Source organism: Colobus angolensis, unplaced genomic scaffold (genome assembly GCF_000951035.1).
Source record: "Colobus angolensis palliatus isolate OR3802 unplaced genomic scaffold, Cang.pa_1.0 Scaffold2, whole genome shotgun sequence".
NCBI lineage: Eukaryota > Metazoa > Chordata > Mammalia > Primates > Cercopithecidae > Colobus > Colobus angolensis.
Genome location: NW_012115154.1, coordinates 17,135,397 through 17,150,506, shown reverse-complemented (window position 1 = coordinate 17,150,506; position 15,110 = coordinate 17,135,397). Strand labels below are relative to the sequence as shown.

General features: G+C 36.5%; 1 protein-coding gene across 2 annotated transcripts in view; it reads left to right on the top strand.

Moving 5' to 3' along the window:
• EZH2 (enhancer of zeste 2 polycomb repressive complex 2 subunit) overlaps window positions 1-15,110 on the top strand; it is a 74,451-nt gene that overhangs the window by 26,503 nt on the left and 32,838 nt on the right. The window contains exons 2-3 of one of the 2 annotated variants that reach the window (XM_011941418.1): window positions 7,570-7,693; window positions 8,253-8,354. In XM_011941418.1, coding sequence (XP_011796808.1) covers window positions 7,577-7,693; window positions 8,253-8,354 — 219 coding nt within the window. In that variant the 5' untranslated portion in view covers window positions 7,570-7,576. Of the gene's footprint in view, window positions 1-7,569; window positions 7,694-8,252; window positions 8,382-15,110 lie in introns of both variants that reach the window. The other variant, XM_011941417.1, reaches the window with a different exon arrangement.

The following is a 15,110-nucleotide window of genomic DNA, read 5'->3' as shown; positions in this document are numbered from 1 at the left end:
TCCCTGTATGTTTTTAAATCTAATCATCTGTTCACATTTTTTGTTTTTCATATTTAACATTTTATGTAAAATTTTTAGATTTTAAAATTTGTTTCTGTTATCACTTCTAAAAGTGAATGTCATTTTAAAAAATGAATGCTTTTACATTGGGTTGTTGTGTAACCTAATTCACTTTAAAACATAACTTTATTTTGGAATATTTATTTATTTATTTGAGACAGAGTCTCGCTCTGTTGCCCAGGCTGAAGTGCAGAGGTGTGATTTCGGCTCACTGCAGCCTCTGCCTCCTGGGTTCAAGCAATTCTCCTGCCTGAGCCTCCCAAGTAGCTGGGATTACAGGTGCCCGCCATCACACCCAGCTAATTTTTGTATTTTTAGTAGAGACTGGGTTTCACCATATTGGCCAGGCTGCTCTTGAACTCCTGACTTCGTGATCCACCTGCCGCAAGACTCCCAAAATGCTAGGATTACAAGCGTGAGCCACTGCGCCTGGCCTATTTTGGAATAATTTTGGATTTATATCGCCGTAGTATATTTGTTAAAACTAAGAAATCAGTATCAGTATGTTGTCATTAACTAAACTCGACTTTATTTGGATTTTTCCAGTTATTCCACTAATGTCTTTCTTTGGTTGGTTGGTTGGTTGGTTGGTTTCAGGATCCAATCCAAGATACCGTAGTTCATTTAGTTATCATGTCTTCTAAGTTTTTCTGATCTGTGGTTGTTCTCAGCCTTTCCTTAGTTTTCATGACCTCTTAATCGTTTTAAAGTGTGTTGGTCAGATGTTTTGTAAGAATGTCCTTTGATTTCGGCTTATCGGATGTTTTCTTATGATTAGACTGAGGTTATGGGTTGAGGTTTGGGGGAAGGGACACCACAGAGGTGAAATCCCCATCTCATTTCATCACCTCGGGGAGTACGTAATAACAGCAGTACTTATCATTGCTCATGTTAATGGCTATGGGTTTTTCTCACAGAAACATTACTGTTTCCCTTTCCAGACTCTTCTTTGGAAGTGAATCACTGAATCTAGCTCACGCTCAGGGGGAAGGAAATTGAATTCTACCTGCCAGAATGGGGACATACACTCATGTATCAGTTGAAATTCTTGTCAGGAAGAGTTGTTCCTTCTCCTCCATTTGTTTATTTAATCACTTATTTATATCATAGACTTATGAATAATTATTTTGTTCTGTTTTAATACTGTTATGACTTACTCTGCTGCTCAAATTATTCCAGCTTTGGCCACTAGAGTTTCTTCTGTTTGCTTCCTGTCTTGGACCTATCCCTGTCCTTTCATCTTTTGAGCATTTCCCTTCTGCTGCTGGCTTGCCTTGTAGTTTCCCTGTCCCAACCCTAGAATCAGCTGTTTCTCCAGACTCTGCTTCCTTGTATTTATTGGAGGGTGGTATTTAGAAACAAAAGTCTTGGGTGCTGGGTATGCTTATTGCTCCTGGGGTATCTCTGCTTCCAGGCCCTCTGTTGGACAGACTCTGGAAATGCATGTATTTCAGCTAACCTACGTGTGCATACATACTTGTGTTTCTTTATCTATCTGCATATATTTTGAAATAAACATGAGTTCATATTGATATATCTGACTAATTCATCACCACCCCTTGCTTATTTGTAACTTCTTTGTGACATTGAGAAACTTGGCTCACATTATCTACACTTTATTTACTTATTTGTTTAACCCTAGTGTATATGTAGAGTACTTTCAGAATTACAGACTGGTACCCTTATGAGAAACAAATTTACCAGCTAGAGTACTGTGTAGATTGTCCAAAGTTCTGTAGGTTAGCTTCCCCCGACCTCCTGCTCCTTCCATGAGACTATCTCATAAAATTATAATACTGTTAGACTTGCCGTATAGTTTACATTCTATCCTGAGATCCCCTGACATCCTGTTTTGTTTTTATTTGCATACAGTTTCTCATTTTAAAAGTCTTTATATTGAGTTAACTTTTTAATATAAATGTTGTAATTTCTGATATCATTCATCGGCCGTTTATGTAGCTGATAGCCACTACTTTTTTTCTTTTTTTCTTTTTTCTGTTTTTTTTTTGAGATGGAGTCTTGCTCTGTCACCTAGGCTGGAGTGCAGTGGTGCGATCTCAGCTCACTGCAACCTCTGCCTCCTAGGTTCAAGCAATTCTCCTGCCTCAGCCTCTTGAGTAGCTGGGACTACAGGCACGTACCACCATGCCTGGCTAATTTTTGTATTTTTAGTAGAGATGGGGTTTTACCATGTTGGGCAGGCTGGTGTTGAACTCCTGACCTCATTCATGATCCACCTGCCTCAGCCTCCCAAAGTGCTGGGATTACAGGCGTGAGCCACAGTGCCCGGCTGATAGCCACTACTTTTTTAATGCTGATACAGTGCTTACCATCTGCCAGGCACCATCTATGCACCGTAAATAAATTTACTTCTCATAATGACTCTGAGGTAGGTACTCTTGAATTAGCCTTTTTTCATGAGAAGAGTGAGGCACAAAGCCGTTCAGTAAGTTGGTCAACTTCACACACAGCTGCTAAGTGGGAGAAGGATCTGAACCCAGGTAATGAGCTTTGGAGTCCAAACTCTTGCTTTTTGTTTAATACTGTGTATAGGACTTAGAATTAATAGGACTAAATGTTCTCTTGTTAGTTTAGTTTATTATTTGAATTTGATTTGAAGTGGAGAGTGCTGCTACCCCAATTCTTTGCCCCATGTCTGTAACAAGCATTATTAATCATGACAGCACTCTTTTTGCTGAGCTAGGACATGGCCTGGCCTAAGGCCAAGAATCCTTACGGACACAACCCTCAAAGTGGTTGTACGAGATGAACTCTCCTTGCCATCTCTGATCTTGTCTGTTTTGAATCCTGATTCTCGTGCCTGGTGCATGGCACTGTGTACCTGCTTCTCCTGAATTCCTCTTTCATGGTCTTTCTTTTCACAGGGACAGGTTTTCTGTATTCCCCCTCAGGCATAGGATCTGCTTCTAAGTGATTAATTTTTATCACTTACCAGTAGTTTAACATCTCTATGTCTGAGTTCTCTTTATATTGTTTTTCTTATCCTTACCTACAAAATCTCATTTACCATTAATTTAAATTTCAGTATATTGAAACAATGGATTGTAACTTTAAAAATAAGTGAAATTGCCAAATGAGACTAACAGCTGTCTTCAAAGCATTTATACAAACAGGCACTATTGAAGACTGGAGAGTTATCAAAATTGGCATTTTTTTTGGCAGTCTTGCTGTGAAGTAAACATTTTTAAAAGGGAGGGACATTGAGAATATTGTAATCATATTACTTACATCTTGTTGAGTTTGGATTTGACCTTACTTAGCCTGGTATTCAGTTAAGAGTCAAAGTTGCCGCTATTAATTTAGTTGAGAAGGATAAATGGTATATGTATTTTTTTCTTTAGACAAATAGAAACAGAAATATTTATTTGGCCAGACCAAATAGGTGGTTATTCCCTTGATTTAGCAAATGTTTTAGGTAGAATTTTTAAAGAAGCATTAAGGGCTCTGACAAAACCTATGGGACTTTTTTCAAATTATTCAGTTATTGGCAGCTGGGTAAGGAGGGACAGGAATGTCTGATTTAGGTAAAGACCTCTCACAAGTGGAGTAGGGGCGTATCTGGTAGAGAACAGTGCTGATTCCTTGGACTTGTGTGACCTGGCCACCTGAGAGGTAGGTAGGAAGGCGTGTCTTGGCCATGTCCTGGGGCCTCTGTAAACCTGAGAGGATGGAGGAAGCTCTACGTTTTCTGATGATGCTGTTGGCGATAATAAAGTAGGCTATGAGAGCCCATCTTCCGTTAATTCAGATGTTCCTGTACAGTTGGCCCTCTGTAAATGGGATTCTGCATTTTAAGATTCAGCCAACTGTAGGTAAAAATATTTGAAAAGAAACAAAAGTGTCTGTACTGAACATGTACATACTTTTTTCTTGCCGTTATTCCCTAAACATAATAGTTTAACAACTATTTACGTAGTATTTACATTGTATTAGGTATTTAGTAATCTAGAGACAGTTTTAAAGCAGGGATCCCCAATCTCCAGGCCGTGGACTGGTACCTGTCTGTGGCCTGTTAGAAACTGGGCTGTACAGCAGGAGGTGAGCTCCGCCTCCTGTCAGATTGGTGGCAGCATTAGATTCTCATAGGCACTTGAACCCTATTGTGAGCTGTACATGTGAGGGATCTAGATTGCGCACTCCTTAAGATAATCTTTTTTTTTTTTGGAGACGGAGTCTCATCTCACTCTGTTGCCTAGACTGGAGTGTGGTGGCATGATCCCGGCTCACCTCAACATCTGCCTCCCGGGTTCATGCATGAACCCGGGAGGCAGAGCTTGCAGTGAGCGGAGATTGCACCACTGCACTCCAACCTGGTCTCAAAAAAAAAAGAAAAAAGTAATAACACCCACATTATACATCAGTGAAAACGAAACACGTTCACTACCCTAGGCCTTATTGCACAGGGGTGATACCTCCAAGGAGAAATTTGTCTAGGCAACAGATGGACTAGAGATGATTAGCCTATGAGTGAATGAGGCTACAGATCATTCCTTTTTATCTGATTCCTTTTTCTTTCTAGTTTCTAGGCCTTTGAAGTGCTAAGTGGTCTTAAGTAATTTGCAGAGAATTAGTTAAGTTCACATGTTAACTAGCAGATAGGAAGAAAACTATTGTCATGAAATTATTTTAAAAAAATAATGCTCCAGTTTCTTCCCATCTTTGATGTCCTTTGGTGCCACCTTACTGCCTTCCTACCACCATTTTCTGCTTTACCTCAAAGCTGGGGTCATCTTGAGTTTAGTCTTCTCAATCTGAGTGACTCTCAGCTTTACTCCACTTTAGCACCTCGCAGGCAAGGCCACACTTGGAAACTTTTCACTTGGAATAGTTCTATCTTGGTGGTTTCATCAGCCTTCTTTATGTCAAGCATACTCAAATTCCTGCTCATTCTTATCTGTTCATTCCCTTCAGGTCCTCAGTCCTTTTAACTTGTGACTTTTACTCTCCAGGTCCATCCTTGTTAAATGTCTGCCAGCCAGACTTTAGTTGCCCCCTGTCCAGCTTTCTCTTGCTCAGACCTAAGATTCCTTTAGGTTCTTTCTTTGCCTTTTGAAATCCAGCTCAACTTTTAAGATTGAGTTCACTTGTTACCTTTCCTGCCATCCTTCTGCAGTTCCTAATATTCTTTTCTTTCCCCCAAAGTGCTTTCGTATGAACAGTCAGCCTTCCACATCTGTGAGTTCCAAATCCATGGATCCTGAATTCATGGATTCAACCAACTGCAGATAAAAAATATTCAGAAAAAAATGAAGTCTGTACATGATACTGTGAAATGATCGGGTTTACTGCAAATCAGAAAAGGCCTCACAGAGTAAATGCTATTTGAGAAACTTTAGGTTTGCCATTTATAAAACCCAGGTCTGTCCTACAGGCTCCACATCCAGCTCCTAACTAAAATTTAGAAGTCTTTAGATGTCTGTGGGTATTATCATCCGGAAAACTGGGACTCTAATAGTTTCTGAGTCTAGTATTCTCCCCATATAGCTACTCAGTTTTTTCTAGTCTATATGTCAAATAAGATTTTGAAAAAATTACCCCTTCCCACAATCTTTTCAAATTAATCCTCAGATGAAAAGGATTTAATTTAGCTATTCCATGATAAATAAAAAATATGCAATTTTATTGAATAAACTTAGAGTGATTAATACATAAATGTAATGTAGAGTCAAAAAAAAATAAAGCATGGTTGCATCTGTACTGAACATGTCTGTACTGTTTTCCTTGTCATTCTTTTCTAAACAATACAGTATAACAACTATTTACATAGCATTTACATTGTATTAGGGATTATAAGTAATCTAGAGGTGATTTGAAGTATATGGGAGTCTCTCATATCCCAGGAAGCCAAGTAAAAAAAAAAGTATATGGGAGGCTATGCATAGGTGATATGCAAATATTACACCACTTTGTATCAGGGACTTTTGAGCATCTGTGGATTTTCGTTTCCGAGAGGTGTCCTGGAACCAATTTCCCAGGGATACTGAAGTACATCTGTCTATCTCATACTATATTTTTCCCTCTATCTTAGGTAGAATATCAGCTCCGTAGGGGTGAGGACTTAATAATATTTGTATATTCATTTTATTCAAGTTTGTATAAACTGCTTGGGTCATAATTATTTATTTACATGGTTGAGAAGATGAATTTCTTTGCCCCTTTGTTACAGCTCTTGAGTAAACAGCCATCTGCTTTCTCTGTCACCTGTTGGTGATTGAGTATTTCTGTAGAAAGTTACCCACTGACCTCAGGATTCTTATTCTAAATCTTAGGCAGTTTTCTCTGTGCATGAGGTTTTTATGTAAACAAATAGATGAAGCCTGCCCTACTCATTTATTTGTTCAAGCCAGAAAGTCACCTTCTTCTTCACTTTCCGTATTTAAATCATCATTTGGTGGAAGTTCTGGTCTAAGCAACTCTTGAATTCATGTACTTTTCCCTGTCATTGCCAGTGTGGTGTAGAAGCCTCTGTCACCCCTTGTCGGGATGCCGTGCCGCAGCATCTAACCTGGTTGCAGTTATTCTTTTACTCCCTTACCTCACACCCTTTTACTTAAAACACTAAAAGTGGCTTCCATTGTTCTTAAGATAAAGCACAACTTGTTAGTGTGGCCTGTAAAGCTTTGCACAGCCTGACAGAGAATGTCCTGCTAATAATTTGAAGGTACAGTATGATTTTAATACTTTAGGAGAAAATGTTCTAGAAAAAGATGCTTGTTTAGACTTAAGGTGAGGACTCTGCAGTATGAATTAGACATTGGGTGAACTATAAGCTGTCCCCGCATTTGAACATAATTGGTTCTTAGAGCCTGCAACTAAAGATAAGGCAGAATAATTTACTTTGCATTTCCTGCATTCCTCTTTTTGCTTGTTAGCAGAAACCCCTTGTGTTAATCAAGGTGGCACAAGAGGCAAAAATACAGACTTTATCACAGTGTTTAAGGAGAGGTGCATGGTTAAGTGTGTGGGGAGAGAGTACTTTTGTACATTTGTTATATGGTGAACTATATGTTTTCTACTTTTAATACTGTTTGTAAATTTTACTTCTTCTTGGATTTACTTTTTTCAGTTATATTCCATTATGCCTTGCTCCTGTAACAGCTAATTTAATGATGAAAAACTTAGGATCCTATGTCTTTATAGTTTCTCCCCTCCACAAATGTGGATCTGATAGAGTTAAAAACTAGGTTGTGATATCGTATACCTAATTCCTGTAATGGGATCATGTTCCTATAATATGGCTGCAATTTAGTGTAGAATTTTTGTAAATACAAGTATATTTTAAAAGTTGTATTAAATAAAAACTTAAACTTTCAATGAAATGTTTTAAGGATTTAACCATGCAGCACAAATGAGCACCTTTCTGCAAATACCAACAGTGTAATATGTGTCATTTCTTCACTGATTGTTAGCTTGCTGCAGATTAAAACACAGGTGATCATATTCAGGCTGGTTAGATTAGTGATTTTAATATGAAACCATTGCTTTTAGAATAATCATGGGCCAGACTGGGAAGAAATCTGAGAAGGGACCAGTTTGTTGGCGGAAGCGTGTAAAATCAGAGTACATGCGACTGAGACAGCTCAAGAGGTTCAGACGAGCTGATGAAGTAAAGGTATAATCTTATCTTTTGTGAAAAATGAATATACAGTTAAGGATAGGTTTTTTTCCTCTCCTAAGTTCAACAAGTTTTTATTTAAAATATATTTCTAGCTAAGTTTGTATTTACATAAGATAAGTGAATACTTGGAAGCTTAGGTTCTTGATCTGTGTTAACATTATGCCATGCATATTAATCAGTCTTTCTTAGTATACTTTTATTTGCATGTGCAGACTCAGGACCTAAATACAAAGGGATGCATTTCATGATTTTATGTCTTTAAAGTCATTGTGATTTAAAAAAAAAAATACACACACACACACACACACACACACACAAAGTCAACAAAGCATTGCAATAGTTTCCTGTTCTCTAACCACTTGCAATAAAATAGTAGGTGTGGTGTTTTTGTATTGTTTGAATGTGGGAAACTATAGTGTAAAATCTATATGCACCTAAGAAAATGTTCTTGATATTTTTGAGAATACACTAGATTTTTAACCTGCTTTAGAGGTGTTACACATTTTCTAACGATGAACAATTTCTCCTCTCCTCTCCTTCATTTTTTTTAAAGAGTATGTTTAGTTCCAATCGTCAGAAAATTTTGGAAAGAACGGAAATCTTAAACCAAGAATGGAAACAGCGAAGGATACAGCCTGTGCACATCCTGACTTCTGTGAGCTCATTGCGCGGGACTAGGGAGGTTGGTTAACATAACATGTTGTAGTAATTATCATCACCTTTTGGTTTTTGCTTTTGGAACATTTGTGTGGTTATTGGGAGGAAATCATTGACCTCAGGGTGTCCATCTTTTTATTGCTATTTCTTTTTAATGTGCAACTGTTAATCGCTGCTGTACATCACACTATTAGCTATTCCTATAACAGAATTCTAAGTGTTTGGAATATACTTTGAACTAGGTAGATGCCTAGGTTTTGTAAGAATGTTGATTAAAAAAAAACTTTTAAATCAAATACTCTCTTTAATGTCCTCATCAGATCACTATTTAGAGCAAGGTTTTCTGACTCACTGTTGTAACCCCAATTTGAATTAGCCGTGTAGTAAGAAATGTTTTCATATTCATGAACAGGAAAGCTTTTTATTATATATTTTGTTCAAAGGCTAAGCCTCTCTATAAGAATTTTTAAATTTCGTGTTGAGAGATTGGAATTTCTTTTTCTGTAGTACTTTCTGAACGAGGTAGCTCTTAATTACTCCAAGAGTTTCCTATTTTCAAAGAAAGGCAGTAAATCTATGGTAGAATCTATAATTAAATATCCCGTTAAAACATGATTGCAGCAAGATGAGAAGAAAATGGCAAAAGCCTAAATAGCTTAGGCATTTCTGTTTTTAAGTGCCTGTGTTGTATAGAAAGACATGGCATAGGATATTTAAAGGGGAGTTGAAACAAAAGGGGAAAGAGTAATTTGGAATTAAAATTACACTATGTAGTAGATTGTTTATCTGAATGTCTAAATATGAGAAGCACCTAAACAATGGAATTTAAGATAATATTTCAATGAGTAGCCATTTTTAATATAACATTATTTAACAAGCAACAATTTACTGTTGTATGAGGCCTTCTGGAGATTGTGTGACATACGTGCTTCAAATACTTGTTAGCAGCAGCAGCAGCAGACATAATCCTAATGATGATTCTGGTGATATTCTGGTGGTCTTGATGGTGACACTTGGAATGATTCTTAGCCTTTTATACGTTTGTTAGGTGACACCTCTGTAAAGCTCTGATTTCTAATTATATAAATATTTATTATACATTGACACTTTCCTCAACTTCTGGTACAGGCCAGAGCCTAGGTGTTGGAGGTCAGTGGCATGGGGGAAAGGGATTCTTTTTGATGCCCATCAAAACGTTCTTAAAGGGAATAAGGATGGGGCTTTTAAGTAATTGTTTTGAAAGTTTTTATCTGGTGACCTTTTAGAAATGTTGAAGTGAAGGAAAAACCTCATTTTCTCTGGAGGAATAAATCTTAGAAATTTCGAGAAATTAGATAGATTCACATGGAAAACTTATTTTTGCCACCCATAATGAATCTCAGAATGCTACCGAAAGCCTAACTTAGGTTTATAATAAAAGTCAGCAGCAGTAATGAATTATGTTACTGTGCTAGGTACTTTGTACACATTATCTCATTTAATCTTCATGATAAGGAGTAAGACGCTTTTTTTTTTTTTTTTTTAAATCCAGGCAAGGAAACTGAGCCTTAGAAGCGTTTAGTCAGTTTGCCTGCTCTAATGATCTGATGTGGGCCCAGAAGAGCACATGAAGTATTAGTGAAGTACATTATTTACATACAACTTGAATTGCTCGTAGTATAATATTTGGCATTAAATTTAAGAGTATTGTTTGTTCAAGTGGATATGTACTAATTGAAATTTTCTTTTAATTTTGTCAAATGGAGACAAGTCATTGAATATAAAGATACCTAATTTTCGTGAGTTTATGTGAAAAATTGTGAGAAGAAATCAGCATTTTAATAAAACAGAATTGTTGTCTAAACTTAGTACTTCCACAGTACCACACACACAGATTGAGAATAAACATTTTCACAGAATATGGGGGAAAAGGAGGAAAACAATCCTCAGCCTTAGGAATTCAGTTTTTGTTGCATAGAACTCTAACCTGATTAAGGTCATTCATTTTTTTTTTTTTTGTCGTCGGTGTTGGTAGCTGATCCTGCTTCAGATGATCCATCTATTATTTCCCCTTTCCCCTTTTTCAAACCATCATCACTGACTTTTAGAAGCCAAAGTTTATATTGTTTGTGGTAAACTTCTTGGTGTTACCACAATAAATCATTAAAGCTTTAAGGCTAAAAAGGAGCGTAGTGGTCTCATGGTCCAACCTCCTGACTTTTCAGATGAGAATATATCCCTGTTTATTTTTTCTTTGGTTTAAGCATTTCCATCTACATATTATTTCTTTTATATGTTTGAAAGATTCTAGTCTGAAGTAGGTCAGGCAGGAGGAGAAAATAAAAGTGAGTCTTGTTTGGCAAAGACTTTCCTAGTGGTAGGCTTGGCAGAATTTCAGATTGCAGTGTTGATTCAAACACGTTAAGTCTATAGCATTCAACATTTGAAGTGCCATTATAGCATTGTTTTAATTAACTACTTGCTTTTATAAGCTAATTATATGTAAGTGCTGGTGTCTTCAATTTAAGTCCTCTGCAGCATGACAAATCAATGACAATCTCTAGTTCTTTTGTCAGGTCTTAAACTTATACTGCTGTTTTTGTAGTTGTAGAAGTGGGTATACTCAGTTTGAAAATGACTGATTTTCTCCAGGTTATTTCAGTAAAGAATGTCTGACAAAAGTTTACTGAAGTGAGTGCTTTAGATGCTGACTTCAGGTCAGGGAGCTCTGCATTTGAACCCAAAGACCACATCTCTAGTATGTGGTTTTCTTACTATGTGTGGTTTTGTTTTGTTTTTGTGACAGGGTCTCTCTCTGTTGCCTAGGCTGGAGTGCAGTGGTACAATCACAGCTCACTGCAGCCTTGACCTCCTGGGCTCAGGCGATCCTCTTACCTCAGCCTCCTGAGTAGCTAGTACTACAGTCACATACCACCGCATTGGGCTAATTTCTATCTATCTATCTATCTATCTATCTATCTATCTATCTATCTATCTATCTATCTATCTATTTATGAATCTATCTATGAATGAATCTGTGAGATGGAGTTTCGCTCTTATTGCCCAGGCTGGAGTGCAATGGTGCAATCTCGGCTCACCGCAACCTCTGCCTCTCGGGTTCAAGTGATTCTCTTGCTTCAGCCTCCTGAGTAGATGGGATTACAGGCACATGCCACCATGCCCGGCTAGTTTTTGTATTTTTAGTAGAGATGGGGTTTCATCGTAGTGGTCAGGCTGGTCTCAAACTCCTGACCGCAGGTGATCCACCCACCTTGACCTCCCAAAGTGCTGGGATTACAAGTGTGAGCCACCACGCACATCGGGCTAATTTTTTTTGTAGAGACGGGGTCATGCCATGTTTTCCAGGCTGGTCTCTTAACTCCTGGGCTCAAGCAATCCATCTGCCTTGGCCTCCCAAAGTGCTGGGATTATATGTGTGAGTCACTGTACCTGTCCCTTAATGTGTTTTTAAGATACTTTGGGGTAACTCTTTTTTGCTATTGAGATTACAGAATCTAAGCAGTATTGTTCATAGAATTTTAATACAGAATGTGTTTACTTTTAAAAAAACACTTCTGCCTTTTTGAAGACAGTGATTATACATGTTTTACATTTATTTCTTCTTAAGTTAATCTTTTAAAGAAGCATCCAGCCTCGCAGTGTCATTAATCAATACGTATAGGTCGAGGGATGTACCTTTCATTCCCATAATATGTTGCTGTTGGTCAAGGAACCAAAATTGTTTGTAGGTGACTTTTGTGACTTTGTCTTGTCAACCAGTAACAATTACGTTCCGTAGGTCTTCATATTGGTAGTTGTATTCTTCAATGTGTCTCTTTTTCGAGTTTTAATGAAGAAACTGGTTTAAGAGTTACTCTTGAGGTTCTCGTTAATGTATTTCTTTTTCGTACATCTGCCCATTTCTTGCTGATAATCACAAGACACTTCTCCTTCACTGACTTCATATCGAAATGTTTTCTTTATGTGTTAGGACTGAAAGAGAGGTTTGCTTAGATAATGCCTGTCTTCTGGGCAAATGGTATGATTAGTTTAGTAATTTAATCCATCTTGCCAATATGCATTTCTAGATTCCCAGGAGAATATAATGTTCTTGTAAGAGTTCTGTATCTTGTTTACTAATGGATAGAGAGAATTTGGTGTATATTCTTGGGGCTTCAGAATGTCTAAAATAGAGGCAGCACCAGAAGGGGATCATGGTCCTCATATGAAGAATTTAAAAACTTTTGGACTTTTAAATATTAACACATTTGCTCTTCTTAGTAATATTTGAAATGATTGTAAGTTCATTGCTTAGCATTTGATATTAGCAGATGTTTTTTGGGGGGAGAAACTTCTATCAAAATAATGTGTAAATTCTTTTGTATGTTGGCATTTTGGACTTAACATTTTTGTTGAAGGAGAAGAAGATACCTGGTTTACATGTAAACACTTGATTGCATTTTTTATTGATTTAGTAATGAAGTTCCTTCAGTTAATTGTAAGTGAAAATTTAGTTACTGTTTACAAAGAAAAAATAATATCCTAGTGTATTTCATGTATAATTTAGTGTACTTTACTCAGATACATTCGAGTGTAGTAACATGGTTTCTTTATGTATTTCAGGATTATAGGCCCTCTAGGTTTAGATTCTCATGAGCCTTTTGAGCAAATATGGCGGAAAGCTCGTCACTTTTCTCATGTCTTTGGATTAAGTGGATGGCTCTTCAAGTGTCTGTCTTACTCTTAGTCTGAACATATACACTCATTCTTATTGACTTAAGGAAGTGGTCTCTGAGTTGCTTTCTGTGACTCCTTGCCTCTCTTTAACTATTTATTGTTGGTATTTACTTGGAGAATTGAATCTTGTTAGGTTAACTGTCAGTCGTTCCCACCTGTATGACTTGTAAATCCATGCAGCCTTTGCTTTCTTTCTGGTTTGATTTAGGCTGAAGTAGATGTAACATTTCTTAAATGATCATATAAGGGTTTTCTTTTTTTCCCTTTTGAACATAAACTAATGTAAGCTTTTTGTACTTTTCCAAAGGGTTAGATAAAAAAAAAAAGGACATTTGAGTTTATATAACATTATATATTAAATACATGTCATTTATTATGTTTATATTTTAAATTTGATTATGTATCTTCAGTTTAAAAGGTGAATTTTAAAAAGTCAAATTTAGGCAACTAATAAAATTAGCAGAAGTTGCTTTCCTTTGTGGTTTTTCTCCTAGAATATTGTGTATATAGTTTGTGTTTTATAAATTATTGTTATAAATGTCATGTATCCCCAAATGCAAAACCAAGTTCTGACAACTATTTAAAAAAAAACAACAAATCCAAACAAACAAAAATGCTTGCTTAATCTGGAAGGTTAGAAATTGTTTTATTCTCTGAAGAAACAAGAAAATTACATTAGATCTAGGACTTTTGTCATAATTTAGCTTTATAATAGGGATTAACTTAAATTTACTCCTTAGGATTCTGTCTTACCTTCTTTTAGCAGATTTTATAAAAGAATATCACTTAAGTAACATTTTGGGAAGGCTGGGCACATTTCACAAGCTACCTGACAAGGCAGTTTTATACTAGCTAATGTGACTACCTTTCAGGCTCATGAAATTAGTTTAAAAGTTTTATGTTTTTCTCTCCACTGAACAGATCATTGTAAAATGATTATTGTAAAAATTTAGATAACATAGAAATAGGTAAAACAGAAAGCAAAAGTCCCTGTAGTCCAACTGCTCTGGCTTTTAGTCTTTCAAATTTCATTTTCTATATATACTACAAGGTTAATAATATGTATTGTATTTTTAAAAACTATTGGCCAGATAATATATCCTTTCCAGTTTGGGCCATCACTTTACAACCTCTGTTCAAATTTTCATTCTTTTAAAAAATGTGTATGTTTGACATGGATATACCATAACTCATTGCCCCATTCTTGATGGATATTTAGATTTTTAGTTTTTACTTTTGCAATCATTGCTGTAGTGAACTTCATATACATCCTTGCATCTTTTGAGTAATTCTGTAGAAGTTCCTAGAAATATAATTATTAGATCAAAATGATACGCATATTTAAAAATTTAGCAGATATTACCAAATGCACTCTCAAAAGTTTTACATTACACCCCCACCAGCTGTTTATGGAATGTCTGTTTACCTGTATTCTCAACACAATATTTTCAATCTTAATCTTCAGTCCAATAGGTAAAACGTTGTTAGAATTTGTTATACCATTTCTTAATTATTAGTGAAGTTAAGTGTCAATTACTGTTTGTTTATATTTCTTTTGTGAACTGACTGTTACAGTGTTGGATCTTGTACAATTAGGTTGGGCTTTTTCTTACAATTCGTAAGGACTTTTTGTATATTACAAATACTAGTTTTTGACTGGGTGCAGTGGCTCACGCCTGTAATCCCAGCACTTTGGAAGGCCAAGGTGGACAGACCATTTGGGATGAGGAATTCTAGACCAGCCTGACCAATATGGTGAAAGCCCATCTTTACTAAAAATACAAAAAAATTAGCTAGGTGTGGTGGCAGGCACCTGTAGTCCCAGCTACTTGGGAGGCTGAGGCAGGAGAATGCCTGGAACCCAGGAGGCGGAGTTTTGAGATTGAATCACAAGACTCAATCTCAAAAAGTAAAAAACAAAAAATAGTTTTTTTGTCGTATGTTTTGCAGATTTTTACCCCCATTTTGATGTTATTTCTGGTATATCTTTGTTATACACTTCTTTTTAAGTTTTGTTGTTTCTTTTTTTTTTTTTTTT